The 23,688-nt window shown below is 48.4% G+C and overlaps 3 protein-coding genes across 3 annotated transcripts; all 3 read right to left on the reverse strand.

Annotated features, from left to right (window-relative positions):
- Positions 1–398: 398 nt before the first annotated feature.
- Positions 399–3,691, reverse strand: LOC149330714 (solute carrier family 22 member 6-like). The gene is made up of 2 exons (XM_089559484.1): positions 2,008–3,691; positions 399–568 (listed from the first exon to the last, which is right to left on the reverse strand). The coding sequence occupies exons 1-2, from the start codon at positions 3,689–3,691 to the stop codon at positions 399–401; spliced, it is 1,854 nt and encodes a 617-aa protein (XP_089415610.1).
- Positions 3,692–5,484: 1,793 nt separating this feature from the next.
- On the reverse strand, positions 5,485–9,128 carry LOC149330715 (aminopeptidase N-like). Its single transcript, XM_089559485.1, has 3 exons — positions 9,044–9,128; positions 7,173–7,404; positions 5,485–5,778 (listed from the first exon to the last, which is right to left on the reverse strand). Exons 2-3 carry the CDS (start codon positions 7,401–7,403, stop codon positions 5,485–5,487), a joined length of 525 nt encoding a protein of 174 aa, XP_089415611.1. The 5' UTR covers position 7,404; positions 9,044–9,128.
- Positions 9,129–9,584: 456 nt separating this feature from the next.
- LOC149330716 (uncharacterized) lies at positions 9,585–14,814 on the reverse strand. The gene is made up of 4 exons (XM_089559486.1): positions 14,732–14,814; positions 12,937–13,206; positions 11,100–11,306; positions 9,585–9,810 (listed from the first exon to the last, which is right to left on the reverse strand). Exons 1-4 carry the CDS (start codon positions 14,812–14,814, stop codon positions 9,585–9,587), a joined length of 786 nt encoding a protein of 261 aa, XP_089415612.1.
- Between the last annotated feature and the right edge of the window lie 8,874 nt (positions 14,815–23,688).

Here is a 23,688-nt window from a genome sequence, read left to right on the forward strand (position 1 = left end):
GATCCCACCTACGGTGAGCACGTCAGTTATAGCAAGAACAACCAGGATGATGGGCACATAATTTCACTATTCGCATACCTTTGGGGTACATGCGACCAGTGATGCACCATAAGCGGTCACTGTTGAGTCAGATTTCACATTTAGGGGTCATATACCTACGTTAGGACAGAACAGTGACGAGGAAGACTGTCCTACTGATGTAACGCTTTCGTCTCGGAAAGCATACCACGTGGTTTGAAACACGAACCTCCAAGAATTTATTGGAGGGATTCAAAACGTGAAGAATGCATGCTGTAAAACGGATGTAACTAATGCACCAAAGAACCGTTTCAACAGCATAGTCTCGCAGCATATGTTCATCAGAGTGACACCACAGATTTTCACAATGCATTCATTGTTCAGTTGCGATTTGCCGTGATGTCCAGCGCATTCTTCAACTGTTCCACATGGTCCCTTGGAACTTTTGCAAGCACGCATTGATGCCCATGGAGGTTGTAGGATGGCTTCTGGACCATGTGATGCGTGAAGGATCGGTCCATGCGCGGAAATTCCATGTTTCCGCACAATGCTGAACACAGTGATGAAAACGCTCAATAGGCCGCAAGCTCAGACAACTTTGCCCGGCACCAACCAAAGAAGAGAGTCACACGCAAGTGCCACACCACGTATAAAGCGAGTGGGTGGAGAAAAGCATTGAACACCTGAAAGTGCTTAATTGCTATTGGCAGTTCCCATAGTGTCAGACACTTGCGCGACCTACGGTGAGCGCGTCAAATGTAGTAAGAGCAACCAGGCCTGCGTTCAAGCGAGAACACGTGCTTGATTGTTAGGGCGCATTGTGAACAGGTAAGTAAACACTGTGATTTCATGTTGTCTATGAATCCAAATTGGTGCTGCATTAGTTACGAGCCCAAACGTACAAGCAACGATTCCGCAATCTCGATCGGTACAGGGCTTCCTGATGCACAAAGTTTGTTTGTTAACGTGGGATGGTTGCGAAAAACAGCACAGCACTCACACAATGCTCGATGAAAATTGACAAAATAAACAAAGGTACTTGATCGCCACAAAATTATAGAATCACGGATCATTTTACGAATCAGTTTGCGAAAAACAACTAGCACCCGGATACGAATTTGTAACGCACATGAGGTCCTTATTTTCCTACGCTTGTCTGCTCTAAATTAATAGAGAAATGTATTATGTCCACTGTTGTTAGTTAACTTAGAAACTGTTAAATCAGGATAAGTACGCTGGAACACGACATTAAAATAGGACGACGAGGCGCAGACGGAAAAACTATAAAACAGACTGAAAAGAAGGGACCAGATAAAAATTGGCTGTGGCTTAGCTAAGGTTAAGCCTAGATAAACGAAAAGCTCTCGCTGCTTTTCAGCCAACTCCCAAGCTACCCCTCTGGATCGGTGTTTCTGGGCCATAAGAAGAAGTGTTTATGGCCGCCGCCACCGCTCACGCGTTCTCGCAACGCCTTGCGAAAGAACAATCTCCTCTTGGGACGGCGGCGGCGACCGCGCGGCAGCGGCGAAGGGTAAAACGGTGGCGAGGAGAAGCGGCGACGTTCAGACGACGGACTAAGCGCGCGGCGGCGACGACGGCGCCGGCAGCAGCGGCCACCTGCGCTCCGCGTAACGACGCTCGGTTTCGCGCATGCGCAGCTGTGGTAAAATTGATCACGGCGCACACCAGACCTGGTGTTGACGAGCCTAGTGAAGCTTTTCGCTTCAAAAAAAAAAAAAACTGACGAAAGCTTAAGGGAAACAACTTTGAGCGATGCATAGAAATTGCCGAACCAGAACTGTTTTTGTCGGGGTATACAAGCCTGTTCAGTTAATAAAGAAGACCAGATCAATATAAGATAGAAACATTCGGAAGGGCGCCGAGAAGAAAAGGTAGCGGGTGCGTTAATAAATGGGGCTTAGTTAATGTTCACTCCGCTAGGCTGATGGTGCTGGCTCATTGATCGCTGGCTAGAAATACTGCGCTGACTGGCGGAGGCGGCGGATGAGGTTGAACGTCGCTTCTTGCGAACCTTGGCTTTGGGTCGCGGCTCCAGAGACACCCTCATCGTTTCCATGATATCGACTGCGCTGGCTGCGGTTATACGCGATACCTCCGGGTCGAACGCGCCTCCCTCGCACGGCAACTTCTGAATGATGTGGGATGACAGGTAGAGCACGGCTCCCGCCATCACCGCCATCACGTCCTCCCGTCCCGACGGGCGGAGATTAGAAGCGGCTGCCGCGAACACGCCGCCCAGGCGACCACTGGCTAGGTACAGACAGACGCACAGGCCGCGCCCGAATGATGGACACGCCTCGACGGCGCACAGCGAGGTTATTACCAACGCCATGGTACTGACGGCCTTGGCCAGTATCAGCAGGATCGTGGAGAACACCTCCGGGACGCTGCTGACCATCGTGGCGGCCAGGAAGCAGCAGTTGGTGCCGGCCAGGAGGTAGACCGTGGTGGCGATGGTCACTCTGTCGACTCTGTCCACCACGCGGACGTACAGAGCGAAGGACGCAGCGTCGGTGGCCACGGACGTCCAGCTCATCCAGGGCTTCTTGCGGGCCGCGAACGCCAGGAGCACCGCGTAGTAGGCGCCCATGACGGTGAAGGACACCGAGAGAATGACCGCTGCACGACGTAGGACGTTGCTGTGAATGGGCATCTCGATGTTCGTTGTGGAGGCCTGCATCAGTTTGGCGTGTTCAAGGTCCAGGACCCTCAGGCGTTGGACGAACGCCGAGGCCTCTTCGGCTGAGAAAGAGTTCATCTTGGCAGCCTCCTTGATCACCGCTTCAGCACCCTTAAGATCCCGGCGCGCTATCAGCCAGCGCGGTGACTCCGTGATCAGGGTGCAGCCGAAGGGGATCAGCAGCGTGGGCGCCACCATCAGGAGCTGCAGCAGGATCCAATTGAGGCGCACCTGGTGAAGAGCTGCGAAGCAGGCCTCGCCGAGCAAAAGCCCCGCCATTCCAGAGAGGCTGACGTGCACGGCCCGGTGCTGGTTCGTCGACACCTCGGTCACCAGGACGCAGGCCACCATGCCGAGTGCACTCGAAGTGCCCGAGATGACGAACCGGCTGCACAGGTATACGAGGTACGTGTTGGCGAAGCAGCCTCCGAGCGCCGCCACCATCAGCACGCACGTCGCGCTCAGGATGATTGGTCTGCGGCCGACGACGTCCGTGGCAAACCCGGACGCGACCAGGAACCCCAAGGCGCCGGCCATGTAGATGGCGTTGGCCATGGCAACGAGCCAACGTCGGTGGCACACCAGGTTCCATAGGCTCACGATAGTGGTGTGGGCGACCTCTTCGTCGTAGTCCCATAGGTCGCACCAGACGACCTCGGTGTTGTTGGGGTCGCTCGGATTCGCGTAGACGGTGCAGTGGCTTCGGCGCCCGTTGCCTTCGACGGGGATGGCAGTCTCCTTCCAGGCCGCCATCGAGAGATTGACGTCGGCCGGCTTCGCACACCAGTGGTCTATCTCGCTGGCGATGAGCGGGAAGGCGAGCGTGTTCGAGTGCATGACCCACACGGAGAGTATGGCGAATAACAGCGTACCCCTCTGGAAGTTGCCGTAGCCGAAGGCATCGGCGCAGTCGAAGGCCTCGCTCGGCTGCAATCCGGCGGCGCCGAAGCGGAACCGGAGGAAGTTGAGCATGTCTAGCATGGCGCTGACCAGGAGACTGGAGTTGTCCCCGCTGGAATGCTTCCTTCGTAGGGCTGGCTTCAGGCATCCGTCCCTTTGCTCTTCTTCTTCTTTACTCCTCGAGCTGGCACGTTGCACGCTGATGGAAACCGCACCTGAAACACAGCTCGTGGCACGGTTGAATTTGCGCAAAAACTAAACAACCTGCAAAAATGCGGGCTGGAAGGAATATATGGTCGGGTGCAACTTCAGAATAAATCCTTGACAAAAAAAACAGCATAGAATTGCAGTCTCATGAAGTTGTTTTACTGAATTAGCAGTACTTTGCTATTTCGGTGTAAAAGCGGTGGCCTGTGACTTCTTTCTATGAAGTCTATAGACTTTCTATAGACAAATCCTAGAGAAGAGCCTATAGGCAATTCAAATGCTATAGACTGTCTATAGACAATCTATCGATTTATGGCCATACACTTTTTAGCAGACTTGTCTATCAAGAGTCTATAGACTATGAACAAAACAAAAAGAAATATCTGTAAGAAGGCAATGGAGTCTATGGAGTTTTTTTTTACACTCCTTTTTATAACTTTCTTTTCCTTTTTCATTACGCCTAATGGCAAACAGCACGAATAAAAAATAGTCTATAAGAAGTCTATTGACTGTCTATAGACAATTTTATAAGGGTGTATGCAGTTCCCGTTGCTGGTAAATTCAAGCGGTTATGATCGCTCCTTTCTTCCTCTTGTCAAGTCTTGCAATTAATGCTGGACAGTTTTTTTTTTTCGTGTTTCTTAACTTGACTTGCCCACGTTTGGTTTGGAAATGGTGTTCCTCTGTTTGCCAAAAGGTGCTTTAAACTGCTGTAGCTGGTAGACACACTCTGACATTGGATGTTGCCCTCCTGCCTTGTTCGGAAACAAGTTTGTCGTTGCTTTCGTGCCTAAAGGAGTAGTTCTCCAGACGAGACAGTCGAAGTCAAAATTTTATTATCAGCATTTCGCGTCCATTGACAGGTTTGATGTTGAAGGGGGAAAACAAAAAGCCTAACAAGGGCTTCACAAGGCCTGGATGTCCGTGCAGTTGAAAGAGCGATGCAGAGCTAACAGGTTACTCAGTGTGTTACAAAACAAACAAAAGGTTGAAATGTCAGGTATATGTGTGTGTGCGCGCGCGTGTGCGTGCGTGTGCGTGCGTGTGCGTGCGTGTGCGTGCGTGTGCGTGTGTGTGTGCGAAGTAAGTGTTAAAAAACAAACAATATATCAAGAACTAGAACATTTTCGCTTCATGTCCGGTAAAAATAGGGGACATTCGACTAAGAGGATGAGCAATAATTCTAGCGTGTCTTTACCGTCATTGGTCGAAGTCTGGTTGTCGCTATCATCGACGTTCCTGATGCTGATCTGATAAAAAGGAGGGAGGTTGATCACTGGTGTGCAGTTTGATAATTCCTTATTTGATTATGTCAAGTGTCAGTAGGATTTCTCAGTTTTTTTGGTGCTATCGCAAACAATTCCTTTCAGTGCTGTTCTTTCACTGGGATCTCAGTACGAAACATTGATAAAAGTATTCATTGTGTCCATCTGCTTGGAAATACTAGAGGCCCGTGTACTGTGCTATGTCAGTGGACGTTAAAGAACCCCAGGTGGTCGAAATTATCGGAGCCCTTCACTACGGCGTCCCTTATCGCCTGAGTCGGTTTGGGATGTTAAACTCCCGTAAACCTAACTATACCAGACAGTTGTACAACAACGAGTGTAAAACATCTTTATCGGGCGTTTCGTGATCTGCCCTGAGTCAGGGATTTGCGATCAACGTGGAAAATAAATCCGGCGGACGAATGGCTCCGACGGCGTGACAGTGTCGTTCGAGTGCAGCGCTGGCACGGTAGTCGAACGGGGCGTGCAGAACATCCTGAATGTGCAGCAGGTCCTCCGACGCATGGCCCGCACGCAGGCGTCGCCTGTCGTCGACAACTGGAGCAGCATGCACACTTCCTGGTTGCGCTGGTAGAAGGTCCTGTACTCCGTGCGCCCCGAGAACTGCTCCAGGGCCTTGCGGGACACCAGCGAGTACAGGTGCCACACCGCGCAGCTCTCCTCATTCTGCACCGAAGCGGAACGTAGAGGAATCCCAGTTGGAACAATGCGTGTGTCCCTTGCTTGTTCTGCGGGAGAGACTCAAGATTCCGGAACCTTGTCTTCAACTTACGCGTGCTAGGAACGTCGTCAAGGCGCTCCTCAAATATTCTGAGCGTCTGAACGGGGTCAGCCAACTGTCTTTATAGAACAGAGGACCACAAGAAAGCTACCAGGACTATCATTTTCTGTTTCTCTTTCGCTTCTTTATCCTAACATAGTCCTTTCCTAAGGGACCAAGAACGAGTAGACACTTGGTCCCTTCTCCTGTTTGCGCTATTGCTCCGAAAGATACAGTTCTTTGCATCGAGAAATACGTAAAATCGAGGAAGGCATTTTTCCCCGTTCGGAATGTAAATTCGTAATCGAACAGCACCCTAAACGTACTGCGACATCCTGCTTGCGGATAACCCGCGCCTGCGTGTATCAAAAGTACGCGAATGCGGCCTGAATCGCTTGTGAGCGAAAGCGACATCTGGCAAAAGTCTTCGAAGCCAAAGGTGACAAGCGCCGCTGACTGCTGAGTCCGTTGTTCTGCGCAACGGCGCAGCTTACAGCTCCGTCAAAACAAAACCAGGATCGCGGCTTGGGCTCGAAGACGTCACTGCTGGCACGCTGCCAACAAACTGCGAGATACCGTGGGTGAAATAAGCAAGGAACCACCTCTTTATTTCCTAATTTCTTCCCGTAAAAACTTGGTTAAATCGGGTTTTTAGTAGTCGCTTGTTTCCTGATTTCGTGTTCATCAGAACACTTAACCCTGCGGGTACTTTGCCGGGATCCACAATTTATTGGTTAAATCGATAACGTCGTCAAATCGTCTTTCGTTAAATCGAGTTTTAACTTTATTAGTCTTCCTTTAGAAGAATCTTTGTTCCGCTGCTCCCCTTTCAAGTGTCTTGTTTCCCCGCTTTCATCGACGCTGTTATTACATACCGTCTGAATTGGTTCAAGCGAGGCTTTAAAAAAATTCTGCTCGCAACTGATTAGGGTGACACCTCACCTGGCGCTCTCAGCCGCCCTTACCGCCATGACATAAGGTGGGGAATCTGGACGAGCATAATCACTGGGCGTGTCCAAAAGACTTGGACGACAGGATGGACCGCGGCGTGTTGCAGTCCCATCCTGTTTTGTTTATTTTTTTTTTCCGCCGCGTTAGCGTGTATGGGTTGCGGGCAGAGAGGGGGAACATCATTTTTATACGCTTCTATCTTCCGTGTTCATGAAGCTTGCTTAAACAATTTTTCGGAGCGGTGAGGACCGATGGAATACCGATCACTCTTGCACTTTTCCTAACCTTCGTAATTATAATTTCATGGCCCCTGTAAAGACAGGAAGTGCATGCATATGAAGCGGCCTACTGGCAGGTAGGTGAGGAATCCGACCAGGGCGTCGATGGACACCATCCTGCGGACTGCCAGCGCCACCATGTCGTCCAGGAAGAGCGCCCTGACGGTCTCCGGCAGGGCGGAGTTGTTGCGCAGCAGCTGCCTCGTGAGCAGCGCAATGTTCTCCGTGTCGTACTGGACGCGGAAGTAGGAGACGGTGCGCGTGTTCAGCAGCAGCCACGATGACGTCAGGCCTTCAGGCATCCTGTAAAAGGAGAGTGCAGGAAGGTTCGCTGCGCCATTGTCTCCTCGCCCATGTTGGGCCATTTATAAGTAGTTCTCGAAGCCCTCACTCTCTACCACATTATGTGCTTTCAGCCATTATTTTCTCGTCGGCTCCACTCTATTCCCGACATGCTCTGAACACCTACACCCGCTGTGGTGTCTCTGGCCTCGATGTACGCGGCTTCTTCTGGTTCCGTTAAGGTGAGATAGGGCGGCAATGTTGACAGACAAGGGCAGAAAACGAGCTGGACATCGCAGACATTGCTGGTGTATGGTTCGAGAGATTTAGGCCTCGTCTTCTGTCCTCGTCTGTGAGCGCAGGCAACATTTTGCATTGTTTTCAATGCATCCTAACAACTCCGCTGTCTGCAGTGCGGGTGTAATTTCATACAGTCTGTTGTTGATATTGGAAAAAAAATATTTAATGAAATTAGGTCAGGCGACCTCGGGGGCCAGAACATAACCAAGTAGAACGGGTTATCGGTCCACTAATGAAAATGCATTGGCAGAGGCGGGACCTACAAAGGACCTGAATGAAACCATGTATTTCCAACATTGGGCCAATTATCTGTGCAACTTTGGTAAGCCCACCGAGCCCTGTCGACCAACCAGCAAAGCGCATGTCTAGGCAGCTCCTAACTCGCGACGAGATGTGGACTGGTGCTCTGTCGTTCTGGAACCATACTGCTCGCACGGGACTTGGTGGGTTGGTCGACGGGAATTCGCTACAAAATGGTACTGTGTGTGCAGGTCCTGAACGACGATGCAATCGTGTTTTTGTTCAGAAAGATTAGTGCCATAACGTAAAACTAAATACAACCCTTTGACACGTCGTGTTCACACAGCATTTTCTAAGGTTGGGCGGCACCTAAGAGTTATTTTTTTTTTGTTTCAGGTGAATTTCGCATCCTCTATCTCGCAAATGAGCTCGTCTTTTATGAAATGCAGTGAACGTAGCAAATAATATTTCGCGAAGCAGTGAGTAGGACAGCACGTCGTCCGCCAGTTTTGTCCAGGCATAATTTTCAACCAGTAGTAACGTAATTTTCTCTCCCACTTTCAAGCGTAATGTCCAAAAACCCAAAACTACATTATAGCGCAACGCACGACAAGGACACAAAATGAATGGACACACACACACAGCGCTGATTTCTATGGTCCTTGCTTGTTTACTTCATAATTTGCGGCATTTCGGTGACGCAATTTTCGTCAATTATGGCACTTCGTACAAAATATTGCACATCCCTGTAAAAGTTCAGTCGCTAATATTTAGCCCTGGAAAGATGACAAATTACCCTTCGTAAGATGTGAATATACTATTTAGGCGAAAAAAAAATTTCATTTCGATCGCTTAAAAAAAAAATGATGAGTCAACGGGATAAGGTAACAGACCGTTCTGACCATCATGGCTGACTCAAGCACCTCGAAGATGTCTGGCAAATGTCGATCGTTCGTGTCAAGCGCCCACTGGACAAGTGAGAACTTTATGAGCGAAACCATCTGCTAAAGGACTATGCACACTATTTGTTTTGTCATTAGTCTTTTGCTCCTTTTTTATCCTTCTCTAATCCAACAACACTGCGGGCGACCGCAGGACAAAACAATGCCGCAGCACTCACCTGTAACGCTGTATTGTTCCCCTCAAAAAGTGGGCGCCATTTTGAGGATAGCGGAAATGTCCCTGCACCTCCACCGCAAAGGGCACTGTCCACACGAGCGTCACGTTGCACTCGAGATCGACGAAGCAGTGCCAGCCCTGTGGACGAATAAGTTTTGCTGCTTTAGGCAGACTCGGCAAATGATAAAGGCAAGCCCTACCGAAACTATCCATATGACGAGTCCCATAATTCCACATCTTTTCTATATGGATCGTACGGAGTCCATTTGGGACATATGGAATCGTAGAGATAGCGCGTATGAAAACTTACGGACTTCGTATGACGCCATGCATACTACATAGAAGTCTTCTAGAAAATATAAGGAAAGCTTATTAACACCACACAGAAAACATAGAGAAGACATGGCTCTCCATATATTTTCCCGTATGATGATGATGGTGGTGATGATGATGCCCTAATCCGACACCAGGGACCGATGTCGTTCACCTGGAAGAAAGTGCCTCCTACTGCTGTCGTTTTAAAATAACCGTCCAAAAGGTTTTCAGTGCCTGCTGCAAGTGTGTAAACTGGCCTGCTTGAGCACGAGGGCATGTCCGCGGTCGTCGGAAACCCGGAGCGCGCTGAGCACGGGGTAGCCCCTGTAGTTGGCCCAGGTCTCCATGTTCCGGGACAGGAAACGTGAGGAATATAAGCTGATCCAGAAAGCCCGGTCGTCGGCGACTCCGTACTCATTCGTGGTGAGGTACCGGTGAATGCCAGACTGGATACTGCACCCAGGAAAGGTAAGGATGCGTGCGTTGGAGTAGCGTGAAATGCTTTAAAGGGTCCACGACACCAAATTTTTCAGACTCGAGATGGTCATTCCATTTTGTTCGCTATGCATCAAGGAACAGCTGGACGAAATAGCAGCTCATTTGGTGCAGCGAGTAATTTGTAATCGAATTTTTAAAGTTGTCCTGAACCATGTGGAAATCGGGCAACACTGGCGCGCTCGCGATCAATGACAACATGAACCGACGGTCACGTGCTTTCTCGCGACTGAACCGACTGAACGACTGAAGTGCGCATAAAGAGCGTAGGGAAGTGGATTATTCGTTGTTCGTTGTTCGGTCTAGGGGAAGGGCGAGGTGACAAGGGAAACGGGTACTAAGGCAACGAAGACCTGTGTCCTCTTCCCTTTTTTTGTCTAGCTTCTTCCCTATCTCGCCGACTCTATAGTAGGCGCGCTCAGCACCGCACTGAGTGTGCGCGGCAGCTTTGCTACGAGGAGGCTCTCAGTTCATGACGTAACTAGGCTACTTTGCCGGGGGGGGGGGGGGGGGTAGAGCAGATAGTTTAAAATTGATGATGATGGATTGTTATGGCGAAAGGGTATCTGTGGCCAAGGAGCGCCACAGATGGTATTTGCTTCTACTGCAAGTGGAGTCAGACCCATTTTCCAAGCATTTGACCCCAAATAAGCCGAGCACAATACCAAGGGAAAGCTTGTAACCATTGCGTCCCCGGTTGGTATCCGGCGGCACTGGGGATCGAACCCTGAATCTCCCGCATGCGAGGCGGACGCTCAGCCCACTAGGCCACAGCTGCGGTAACTTAAAATTGCAATGGCCGCCTAATTCTCCTTTTTAAGTACGCTTAACAACATCGTGGCTAGTACTTACATCGTAAAGCCACGATTTGTTGGTAGGCACTGTGATGACTCCTTTACGTTCAGGCTCTCTCAGTGAGGCTTTTGCCACTGGGTACATTGCAGGTGGAAGGGAGCAGCGAGGAAAAGCTGCCCTTAGACGGCGAGCTCACAGCACCCGATTCGGAGCAGCTTTTGAAGCGTTTTTTTTTTAGGGGATTCACTATTTTAGAACCATGGGATTCAACTAGAACACTGCGGCGCGAAGATTCATGGCAAACAGTCAACGGCCAGCCATACCAGGCGACATCGTAAAAGAGGCGGAAATGAATGTTTTAAGGGAACCACTGCCCTTCACTTGGAAAATCTCTCAGCTCTGCTTTTTCTTTGGGCCATAGAGCGAGCAAGGAAGGCCCTTCGACAACGCACGTTTCGGGGCACAGGTCGCTGAGCATGGAGAAGAGGAGCCGGGCCCTGAGCGCACCGCCGTCCTGTCCGCTGTCGTCGGCCTCCATCGCCTTGCGCCGGTCCAGCAGGCGCAGCCGGTTGGTGGTGGAGCCCAGGCCCATGCGGGACAGCACCCTGGTCTGGTAGACGTACGCCAGAGACTCGGCTATCCATATGTCCCGAATGGTGCTGCGCGACAACAGGCAGTGCAGTCGGTTTGCATCGCACACATGTAGGACCACAGCATTAATAGTAAGCAAGAAACTCGGCTGGCATGCAGCACCAAGCGCAGAGTTGAAATGCCGCAGAAATACATTTTCCCATATTTACATTAAAAGATAACGCCTTCTATTCAGCCTCGATTCCCAGTCGAAACAAAATGACAGAATCGTGCCACAAATGCAACGAATTGTTTTCTCGCCTTATCGCAACGACGGATTTGCCTTAATACTCAGCATTTTGTCGTACTTTTATGCGGCATCATTGTGTAGTTCCTTCGCCACGACAAGGGACAGCGTAATACTACCAAACTTTTCGTTGCAAAAGTTCGTAGCAGAAAATAATGCACAAGATCTGTTCCAACAACAGAACATTTTCCGTTCTATCTTCCGACTGGGTTCTTTTTCAGTCTGCTGATATAACCTTTCCTCCCGCCTACATGGCCTTGAATGCGTTGAACACTTTATACGTGGTCATTACTACACGCTTGTAAAGTCGTTGCGTTCTTTACCCATATTCAGGCGAGGTCTACAGTGCGGACGAAGAAGCTGCCGCTCAGTACAGGCCAAAAGTGTTTTCTTGAGCCCCTGTGCAAGTTACATATGCGAGACAGCACACGAGGACAGCATTGTACATCACCGGCCAATTTAAGTACCAATGACGCAGTTTCAACCGCGCCTGCGATCACAGCGTCACCTATTAGCCAAGCGATGAACTCGACGGCCGAAACAAAAACATGCATGAGCCTTCCCGCTGCCTAAGGAACTGGAGATAGGGTAATAGGGGTGAATGGGCTTTAATTCGTGGTGCTTGGTGCAGTTTACTTCTAACAGCGCTTCTCACGCGCACTACAGCATTCGTCTTTCTTGTCAGTCGTTCCTCTCGCGCTGTGCCTTTTCATTGCTGCAAAAAAAAATCGGTTTTAAGATGACCTAGCCTCATCGTCATTCCACTACTTCTCCTTCACGCTCAGAAGACAAGAACCAGACAATAACACAGTGTTTAATGCACATACTCCTTTCCCGCGGCAAGGTGAGACCTGCATGCCTGTTTTCTTCGGTTTCTCAGAAATTGCAGGGTTCTGCACACAATGCTCACATTTCTCGCGTTCAGCTTGCTTGTTACTTTCGTACAACAGCAGACATTATGCGAGAACAGCGCAAAAAACTCAGAACGAAAAGGCGAAAGACGCGACTTCTTGCATTGAAATACACAGCAGACACCCGACTTCCGGAACAAGCCGTCCAACTTCCAGTGGCTTCACTCGCGCTGGTCTCGAAAAGAGGGAATGCGGCATCCAGCCACCTAGTGGAGATCAGTGATAGATACAAATTACGCGCGAAATCGGGCCGTTCAGCCCGATTTCACTCGTAAATAGGAGACACGATCCACCTGGGGCGCGGCCCACTGTGTCCCCACCCGTATATCTTACGCCGTGCCTCGAACTGCAGACGTAGCAGGGTTGCTGCGGATGGCAACAGAAAACCAACTTCGCGAAGATCTGTCGTGGAATCTCGAGAACGTACTTCTGAGCGAACATCGATTTCTATATGGGGAGCGGCCTCTCAAGGTGCTCAAGCCTCCAGGGAAGTCCACTCACCGAGGCGTCGCGTAGGAGAGGAAGAACTGCACCAGCATGTGGTGGACGACGGTGATCAACCAGTTGCGGCTCTGCCAGGGGCGCTGGCTCTCGAAGACATCCTGGCGGAGCGCGATGAATCCGGCACCCGAGGTGGCGAGGCGTACCATCCGAGGCACCACGAACAGGTCCAGCACGATAGAGGTGTTGACGCGGACGCCCACCATACCCTCTATGATCCCCATCGCCCGCGTGACCGTCGTCAGCACGGTGTACCGGGAGCGCGAGAACCTGGAAACAAAGCGAGACTCGTACAGTCTTTGTCAAAAGTAACCAGGCTGCATGGTTTGCTTCTCATTTGCATAGTAGAGCTATTAAGGCTACCTTAAAGATCGAAAAGTTCTTTGAAGGTGAGGACAGGGGTTCTCCTTACCATACAAAGATTTAGAGCTTGAGAGCTGGCATAATAGTTTAAATATACGTCTGAGAAGCAAAACCATGCAGCCTGGTTACCTTTGACAAAGACTGTAGATTGGCTCTAAAGGTACAGAATTGTTCGGGACAAGCGAAACGCAATCCCTGAGCACAGATGCAATGTTTCCCAGCGACCACCCCGTGTGACTCCCTCATGCGAGCATGTGAGTGCGGCTTTCATTTTGACAAGTATGACCCGTCACGGTAGCTTAGCCGCTTAGCCGCTATGACATTGAGCTGTTGAGCCAAATTGCGGGTTCGATTCGCGGCGACCGCAATGGTCGCGTTTTCGATGTATGCGAAATACAAAACCTTCTGTGTGATCTGCCTTCACAGCTAGGGCCCGTTAAAGATCCCAAAGTTGTCAAAATTAATACGGAGCCCTGTCATAACCTATGTCCAGTTATTAGATGTTAAACCCCGCAAGCCATTGAGTTCAACAGTGCGGTTTATAGCAACCGGACATCAACAGAAATTTATGCTTTGGTTGTCGAACAAACATTCTGGAGACTTTTACATGCACAGCTGTTAAGCGCTCTTTTCTCGGGTTGAGCTTGTTGTTGTCACCGTAAAGCCTGTGAGAGTTCGCTATGTAACCACCAGGATTGTTTTTATCGTTAACGTCGTAACCACCAGAGTGGTTACGTGTCACTACCAGCGCAACCACCCTGAGGGTGTTACTGTGGAAGAAAGTTTCTAACCTCCTGGAAGCTGCTACCCGTCAAGTGTGGTAGAAGTTACCGTGGGAAGAGGAGGGTTATTGTGGAACGAGGATGGCATGGCAAGAACGGAGGAATGCGGCGCGCTCAGTCTACGGCGGCTACTCCGAAGCGCGCCTCATAGGAGAGGCTCATGGGCGGTGGCGCCGCGCGTAACAGGAGCGTTAGCCGAGGACGATGCCGCGACAGCGGTGCTTGATACATCGCGAAATCAAAACACCTGCACCTGCGCTAAAAATTCGCATTGCCGATCGAGTACCGTAATCTTTAAAGAAGTATTATGTCCTCAGTTACAGGCCGAACACCTAGAAAAGTCGTGCTTCGTAAATAGATAAAAACTCTAATTCCCTGTTGTAAAGAATATAAGCAAGAATAGAAAGTGTGCACAGTGCTGACACAAATGTAAGGAAATACACGGCTTGGTAACTTGGTAACCTTACCGAATCGCAGCCTTTGATTGGCTGTTGAGAAGTGACGTCAATAAACCGGAGCGTTAGCATTGGCTGGGGGGAAGTGACGTCACGTTCGATAAAGGCGAATGCTGTCCTATTGTCAACACCTGATGTAATTAGATGCCTCTGTAAATTTTTTTCCCAAATGAAGACAGAAATGCGTTCACTTACGACATGGGCGACCAGAGGTTGAGTTTCTCGCTCGAAACCATGCTGAAATTTGTGAAGATGACGGACAGGAGGTACGCTGACATGGGGTCTGTCCTGCACGTTGGGTATGGTAAGAGTGGAGTGTGAAGCAATAAGCGCTATATAATGTGCTGTTCTTGTGCGAATATTTAAAGGTTTCGAACACGAGCCGAATATTTCATATTTTTCGATTCGCACGCGATTCGAAAATTAGGCATTAAGCATATTCATTTTGTCCAAGATAAATCGAAAATTAGGGCGCAGTGCAATCATTAGTCTCACATTGAGGAATTCATCTCTCGGATATGAGAGGTGCCTCGATAAGCCTTTTGCAGTTTCGTTTCGCAAAAGTGTGCCTCAGCAGGGATGTAAAGTTGCAAAGATTATGATTAATAATCCTAAGTGCGCTTAATTAACCCGGAGTCCTCCACCGGGCTGTTTTTCATAACCTCCGTGATGTTTCCAGACGTTAAACCCTGCTTTTTATTTTACAATTTCTAGTTTTAGTTAAAGTTAATGTGGCGTAATGAACTAAAGAGAAATTCAAAAAGGTTCGCCGTGCTCCAACACCACAGAGTGCCTATGATTCTGCACAGGTAAAAAAACGCTGTAGGTTAGACCAAGCGTTTGGCCTCTGAAAGCACCCTAAAATAGATAGCGCTGACGTCCCTACCATTCCTGCCTGCACGGCAGTGCTTCCTCGGGCAGGCGCTCCCCAGAACTAATCGAGCTATTTCTGCAACCATTCTTTACAACAGCAGAACTTTCGTTGGTTGATTGGTTGACACCTTATGACCCTGAGAGTTCAAAATGCATTTTGTACTCATAGATACGAAGAAGTCTACAGCAACAATTTTTTTTGTTCTTTTTACTGCTAGCGCAGTAATAATTTTGAGTCATTTTGTCAGATCTTTATCAGGGTGCACTTTGGTTATGTTTCATCCCGTGTATGTGTTAATTTGTCCCGTGCCGTATCACGTGCTGCATGTCATGCCTGTGTGCGGGGCCTCACCGACATTCTAGCTGCTGATTTGTAGATTTTCATTTGGGGTCCCTTTCCCGTGTATTACGGAGGGAATAAGGATTTATTTGCCTGACACAGTGACCAATTGATTGATTGATTGATTGATTGATTGATTGATTGATTGATTGATTGATTGATTGATTGATTGATTGATTGATTGATTGATTGATTGATTGATTGATTCACTACCTCTGGGGACACCTTAATGACGAAATATACTGCCTATTGCTGCGTACAATGCGCTACCGGCATCAAATGAAATGCGAACAGCGGAGCACGTGGCAAAAGGTCCACTTTACGCCGTCCGTCTATCGCCGTCAGCGACAGGAGCACTCATCCGGTTAGCGATAATTTTGGTTCCGTTTTCTTTGATATTCGTTTTTTCTCACTTTTCATGCTTCGCCCCCGGAGCGCCACATACATACTTTCCATCGACCGCAATGTGATCGGTCTTTTTCACTGCTGGCATCGCAACCATCCGCTGTTAGCACAGTGATGATGGAAGCAAAAAATTACAGGGGCACTTTGACGATCTAAAGAGCGCGAGTCCACTAGAGGTAGTGGACTACGCCTTTTCGCGTCGATCTGATTGCCTCTGTTGCTGATTGCACGCTGTTTGCGAATGAAAGACTACGCTTCTGTTTCCATTTATACTACCTTTATTGGATGAAAAACGTCTTGGAACGTCTTGAAATTGCTAATGACTAAGTAATAATTAATGATTAATTACTAATAAATGGTTCCGACATACTCTGCACGATGAATTTGATGATTTTTGGTTACGACGTATTAAACCACTGATGACATCACCAGGATGATTGACAGCTATAGTGTGACAGTTTTCGCGAACGGACAAACGGACAACAATGAGCCCTTAAAGGCTTTCGCCCTAAAAAGCTTTAGTGCCGCAGGCCAGCAAACTAAAAACGCTCGCTTCACCCACGCGGCCCACAGCCGCTGCCGGCAGCAAAACCGCATTGCGAATGTCACAATTTGGTGGAAAGTATGAATGCGGCGCTCCAGTGGCAAAGCAAGAAAGAATTCTAAGGACGATTACGATAGGAAGAAGAATGAATCCCAAACATTATCCTTACAAAGAAGCCCCGGGAATCTACGGAAGCAACAACCGAGCCTACGGGACGAGCGCTTCGGTCCGCCCCGAGTACCTGTGGAAGGTGTGCACAGCAGTTCCGTTGCTGTGGGAGGAGACGTTCCGCAGCCGCGCCGTGGAGGACGTCTGCATGTGCTCGCTGGCGAGCAGGCGCACGTCGAAGGTGGTCTTCCAGCCGGGGTCGCCGAAACACGGGAAGCTCACCTGGGCCTCGAGGTCCCTGCGTGGACATCAGAACTCTGCTATAGCGCTGCAGTTCTTGGAGGCATTCTCCAGTACACGTGTGCAAGCCATCTCAACGGGTTGTACGAGCAATGCTTGCACCTCTTGTTGCGTTCCGCGTCACGTCAAAGTTTTTGTAGCGGAACCTACATACACTACTATAGCTGGGAAGCATTTCGCGTTGAACCTCCGAATGACCTTAAAAACGACCTTGAGATAAGCCATGGATACTGTTGCTATGCACATATGCCTAACCATGTGTGGTCAACTTAAGCCTCGTTTACACGAACCCGACAGCGGCGAGTCGAGTCAGGGGATCGAGTTGAGCAAGGTCAGCCCAACTCGACGACTGCGTGTTTACATGACCTCGATTTTAGCGAGTCGAGACCGCTTCAACTCCAGCGACCCCAAGAGTCAAATAGCGCAAGCGGGAGAGGGCAGTGGGGCCTCCAAGATGGCGGCACGGCACCGCTGTCTCGGAGGCAGGACGGCGCAGGCGAAAAACAGGTTCGCTTTTATCCTCTCCCCTCCCGCTAACCCGACTCTTCAACTCGATGCGTTTAGAAAGGCGGGTCAAGCGAGTTAACCTGCCCCCTGCAGGCGAGTTAAATCGACTCGCTCTGCTGCTTATTTTACTCGACCCGACAGCGTTTACATGAACCCAACAACTGTTTTTTTTTTCCGACAAGCAAACTCTCTCAACTCTATTGAGTTCATGTAAACAGGCCTTTAGCACACCACCACTGACCTTATACTTTGACCTTCACCTTTCACCTTCACCTTTGACCCTGAATTTTGACTGGGAAGTTTGACATTGAATTTTGACATTGCAACTTGACGGCAGAGCAGTAAGCCGGTAGAGCAGTAAGTTGTCGGCAGAGCGTTCCTTTGAAAATGCATTACAGGGACCGGTGGTGGAGTCAAAAATCTTAAATTCTTTTTCTTCGTCGTGTGCGGCTTTCTCCGGAGTAAAATATTTCTAGCGAGGATTTTGAACGCTAAGAAACCGAGCCTGTGTTGCGGATGAGAGAAAAGTGCTTAAGCGCATAGAAGTGCATTGTGAGTTTCGTCTTTTCATAACCATACAGTTCAATAAGGGCGCCAACTCACCGGGGCCGCATGAACAATGCGACTTCGTTTCCCTCCTTCTTCAAGACGAGGCCGTGGCGCTGGTGGAATTGGCCGCGGAAGTGCAGCGTCAGGTTGTAGCTGCGTTCCAAGGAAGTCAATTATGAGTTCAACATAAACTGCGCAAACAAACAAACAGGTACATACTGCCCCCGAGCGTTTTACGCGATTGTGTATACAGCTCGTAATAGTCGTAATAGTAATAGTCGGCACCCCGTGTGTGAAATAATCGGGAGTTGCGTAAAAAAAAAAATTCCTATCATGGTAATTTATGGTTCCAGTGATTGACAATTGATTGATGCGTGAAAGGCGATGACGTGTTAACGAAATCATTGTAACTGATTAATTAAAGAAACGAAAAAAAATGAAAAATTGAAAAAGGAGGGTTAGAAGGTGTCAAAATGTTCAGAATGAAAAGCCAATTCTTGATGGTGCTAATTAAGATAATTTATGGTCTGTAATTGATCAAATATTTGAAACAATACAGAAAAAAATGAAATTGTTCAAATGTGTCAAACTGCTCAGAATAGAAAGCTTAACCCATTGCGCTATCGCGTCATACCCTTTACGCGGAGCTTGTGTCCTCTGGGAGCATCCAACAGTTTGAGAAAAAACAGCGCTTTCAGACAAAGGACGAGAACGAAGAGGACATACAACTGCGCTGTTGTGTGTCCTCCTTGTTCTGGCCCTTCGTCTGCAAGCGCTGTTTGTCCTCTAGATGTACTACTCGGGAAAAAAGTGGTATACTCCACGCGGCGGGAGCCGGAGCAACGGAAAACTGCGTTGCAGCGCCATCTACATCCCCTGTCCTTTCTTGCTGTCGCTCCCCTCTATACTTCACCTCACTATCCTCTCCCTTTCCCTTTCATTTCCGCCGGCTGCAGCTCGGGTGCTTAAGATATTAGATAGCAATTGCCGCGGCCGGCAACACTCTTTTGCTTGACTTTTTTATTTTTTATTTTTAAAAATAAACCACTACCATTACCAGCGCCATCTACAGGCGGCATCTGGGATCGAGACAGCCAATGCGTCACCTTTATTATCAGCAGGCATGTCGCTTTGCTCGTTTCTATGTTTCGTGCTTTAGCTCGCGAAAATGCCGCTGTTTTCCGTTGCTCCGGCTCCCGCCGTGTGGAGTATACCACTTTTGTCCTCAATAGTGCCTCAGCCTACTCGCCCAATAACCTCATCCAGCTGGGTAGTTTTGGTGAAGGGTGAGAGTCTGGTGATTCGGCACTCTTTCAAAGAGTTCTTGTCTCGTAACCGTACTGACGGGTTACGCAAATCATGTGAAGGATGATCAATCAGGACCGAAAGTCTCGTACACAACTTGTTTTGTTAACAAAGAAAGATGGCATGGCTTACGTGCGGCCTATCCTGAGAAGATGCGTCGTCTCCACGACCAGCTTGTCGCCCTGTCGGAGGATGCGCGTCACGCGGACAGGAAAGGACTTCCACCGAAGCACAGTCGTCGCAATCTGAAGCGTCCGGCTGGAGTCCAGTTCGATCTGGAACACAACACACAGGACGAAAATTCTTCACTGATGCGAAACGATGTGCACTCTGTTCATGGAAGGCTAAGCAGCTGCGCGCCATCTTTTTTAGAGGCTTGAAGAACAAAGAGAACATAAGCATGTCTTGGGGGATTGTATGCTGCATGCATAGTTTCAGCTTCTCAGTGATGATGAAGAAGGGAAGCCTATAATTGACCACCAATCGAAAAACGCTACACAATAGTTTGTGGAGACAACAGACATTCTGCAGTATTTCTTGCTCATAAACTTGTAGTGGTGGTAGTTGCGTAACACGCTTATTGGTTTGGTTTATCGGGGTTTAACGTACCCAGAGCAACTAAGGTTATGAGGGACGCCGTAGTGAAGGACTCTGGAAATTTCGACCACCCGGGGTTCTTTAACACGTTTATTAAAACAGTCCTTATGTTAGGCGTTTAACAGGTCCTAGGCCAAGGAAAACAGAAATGTTTGTAGTAAACAGATTTTTCTCGAGTAATGCGCTGTCCCATGTCGTAGTGACAGAAGGACAGAAAAATACTGCAGTATTACTGCAAAATTCATCAATACAACACAAAAATCTCCCGTTAAAACAAAACGACAAACAACAAGCATTTTGCCATATTTTTTTTCATGTTTCTGTCGTTTTTAGAACGATAGTTCTATTCCTTCCGTTCTTCAAGGTCACCATCATCATCATCAGCCTGACTACGTCCACTGCAGGGCAAAGGCCTCTCCCATGTCTCTCCAATTAACCCTGTATGCAAAATGACCTTGGGAGGCAGCGAAGCGCAAAATAAAGATGATAAAATACTCCTCCCGTTGTTGAAGGTCACGTCGGTATGCGTAACGACCTTGGGAGGTAGGGGAGCGCAAAATAAAAATACAAAATAAAATAATTGAACGAAATAATAATTTAAGTTTAACCAAAAAACAAAATAAAAATAAAACATAAATGAAAGGTAAGAATTTCAGGGAAAAAAATGTTTTAAAGAATTGCAGAATTGCAGAGAAGCAGCTTTCGCTCTGCATTACGGTTCAGCAGAATCGAGACGAACTTGCGTCAACTTTTCTCGACTGGCTGTAGAGGCCCAGTCAGAATAAAGCGCGTCTTAACAAACTTCATCAAGCTGCATCTTATAAAACCACATTCAATCTCACTTAAAGGCTTCACGCGCCACACGTGATGTTCGCGCTCCTCCGTCGCCCCATTGTCGTCGTGCTTCCTTTCGTTACATTACGATTCTCCGCAGAGGCTCCCCCCCTCACCTTGCGGGCGTTCTGCTGCATCCGGAACACGGCGTGCACGTAACCTTCGTACGTCCGGTTCTCCAGGTTCGGGTGGAGCAGCAGGTCGTAGTGCAGCGGTCGCCATGGAGACGCGTCTGCGGAGACCACGAAGCCATTTGGGAGAACCTACGGCCATCTATACTGGCTCACACTTGCGGCTCGGGTTACCCTTAGAATTTACACTTGCTTATTCGCTAAGGCCCATGACTCCGGACATCTGCGTGGGACTGGAAACCGTAGCGCCTCCCGCAACGGAAGAACGACGTAGGATGGCGATTGTCTTGTGTTGTTTTTCTGCCGTCTACGTCTTTGCAAATGTTATTGTTTTAAGTTTCAAGTAGTATGTGCCACATAGCCCAGATAGAATCAGGATTATCTGGTCATGCTGTTCCTTGTCGTAGTGATACAATTAAAGAGCAATACTACATAAGGGTACGACAGAAAAATACTACAGTACTACAGAAAAGTAATATAATACTAGAGAAAAAATCTTTCGCAGCAAAAAAATTGTAAAAACACTTTGTCCCATTTTTGGCATAACCATGTTCTCTTTGTCGACTAAGTTGTGACAGTAAAATGAAATAATTATAATCACAGCATTTCCCTTATAAAAATGGTCTGTAGACAGTCTATAGGCTTCTTATAGACTATTCCCCGGCAGCACAGCTAATTGGCCCAATATTGGAAATGTGTTGGCAAAGGCCGGTAATACAAAGGACCTCAGTGAAACCATACATTACCAATATTGGCCCCATTACCTGCGCTTCCTGGGTTGTCTTATTGATATTTCTTTTTGTCTATATATAGTCTGTAGACTGTCTATAGACAAAAGTCAACTAAAGTGTATGGACATAAATCTATAGATTGTCTATAGACTATCTATAACATTTGTAGCCTATAGACTTTTCTCTAGGATTTGTATATAGAGAGTCTATACACTTTATGGACAGAAGTCTATTGATAGTCTATAGAATGTCTAAAAAATTTTTGCAAGGGTTGTGCGTGTAGGCCGCTTTTTGGCCCTCCTGGAGCCTCGTGTCCCTGACAGTAGACACAGCGTACCAGCGATCTTGCTCCAGTCGCTGACGTTGGTTGTGCCGTTCGTTCCATCCAGCAGCGCCTCAACGCCCGATGTCCGTGTCCTTATCCTCAGTATCTGCACCACGCCCATGACGGTGGCGCCGACGAGCGATACGCACGTCAGCAGAGCCACGAAGATGATCAGCTTCTCCTGGAAGTCGTCCGTCGGCTCTGCGCCAAGGAAAAGGAGGATGGAGATGACGCTATTCTTGGATGCTGTGTAGAATAGCATCTCCGGTGTAAAAAGCACCAGCCAGTTCCGGCACTAGCCAAGGCAATCAGCAGGTGCTGTTACTTCTAAGTCTGTTCGTTTTAATTAGGCTTGGTTTGGTTTATTGGGATTTAACGTCCCAAAGCGACTCAGGCTATGAGGGAAGCCGTAGTGAAGGACTCCGGAAATTTCGACCACCTGGGGTTCTTTAACATGCACTGACATCACACAGTACACGGGCCTCTAGAATTTCGCCGCAATCGAAATGCGACCGCCGCGGCCGGTATCGAACCCGCATCTTTTGGGTCAGCAGCCGAGGGCCATAATTAATTTCAGAAGAATTGTCGCTGTGCTTCAGTCACCATCGGTGTCATCATCGGCCTGGGCGGCCGTAAAAAATGAGTCAACACTCGGAGTGAAATAATTAATGGCGTCTTACTCAGGCGGGGTGGGTTTATGTAGGGAATAATCGCGTGACAACTACAAAGCCAATAGCAACTGCGCGTCTACATAAACAAGCAAGAATCCAATTCAATATACACAAAACGAAACCAAACCTCAGAACACAATGGTACAACCATCGAGATATTCCTCTTATAATGATTTCGATGAAGGTTTACAAAAAACTCGCGCTCCACGTGCAGCAAAAATTGAATGTTGTTTGCATACACTCCAATAAAAGCGCATCGGTCACAGTAACACGCAGAGAACAAGACTGGCCACCCAAGCAGCAAGTTAATTGGCCCAATATTGGGAACGTATTGGCAAATGCTGATCCTACAAATGAGCAGAGTGAAACCATTCATTTGCAATTCGGCCGATCACCTGTGTTGATTGGGCAACAGTTATATGCACATCCATTAGTGCTAGACATTGTTCCTGTAACATACTTAGAGCTAACTCCTGTCGACGTCGCCAAAAAGCGTTTCTTTACTCACATCCTATTCAACTGCGCACTTCCTAGAAACAGCAGGTATATTATTTATGCATGGTCATATTGCGGACCACGGGTAGGTCCAAGCAGGAAGGGTACTTTACACAGCAACGAAAAGAACAAACAAAATAATGCAAAGTAAAGAGCGAATCGCAGCATAAACGTCACTAAAAACGTAGATACTTTCCATCGTTATAAAACCTGGAAACTTACGAGGCCTTTAACATACTCGAAAATTGCAAGCCGACTGTCAACATAGAAGCACTTGAAACATGTGGGGGGCTGCAGTTCAATAAAAACTTGCGACTCATAACGAGCTCCGAGGGGTAGCACAATTCAGGAACGCATTGCTTAACCGCTGCAGTACTGCGGCAGGAGTGGTATGAGGACTCTCAGCGATCTATCAGTACGGAGGAGAAGATGACCAG

Source organism: Amblyomma mixtum, chromosome 9 (genome assembly GCF_055824585.1).
Source record: "Amblyomma mixtum isolate Tamu chromosome 9, ASM5582458v1, whole genome shotgun sequence".
NCBI lineage: Eukaryota > Metazoa > Arthropoda > Arachnida > Ixodida > Ixodidae > Amblyomma > Amblyomma mixtum.

What these genes read in the sequence shown, in the direction of transcription:
- LOC149330715 (XM_089559485.1), bottom strand. Translation starts at nt 7,403, where the DNA reads ATGCCTGAAGGCCTGACGTCATCGTGGCTGCTGCTGAACACGCGCACC. An exon ending in GATTCCTCACCTACCTGCCA is followed by an intron (nt 5,779 to 7,172) that starts GTAGGCCGCTTC and finishes GCTTCGGTGCAG; the next exon opens with AATGAGGAGAGCTGCGCGGT.
- LOC149330716 (XM_089559486.1), bottom strand. Translation starts at nt 14,814, where the DNA reads ATGTCAGCGTACCTCCTGTCCGTCATCTTCACAAATTTCAGCATGGTT. An exon ending in AACCTCTGGTCGCCCATGTC is followed by an intron (nt 13,207 to 14,731) that starts GTAAGTGAACGC and finishes CTTTGTTTCCAG; the next exon opens with GTTCTCGCGCTCCCGGTACA. An exon ending in CTCTCCTACGCGACGCCTCG is followed by an intron (nt 11,307 to 12,936) that starts GTGAGTGGACTT and finishes GTTGTCGCGCAG; the next exon opens with CACCATTCGGGACATATGGA.
- LOC149330714 (XM_089559484.1), bottom strand. Translation starts at nt 3,691, where the DNA reads ATGCTCAACTTCCTCCGGTTCCGCTTCGGCGCCGCCGGATTGCAGCCG. An exon ending in CTCATCCGCCGCCTCCGCCA is followed by an intron (nt 569 to 2,007) that starts GTCAGCGCAGTA and finishes CACTGTGTTCAG; the next exon opens with CATTGTGCGGAAACATGGAA.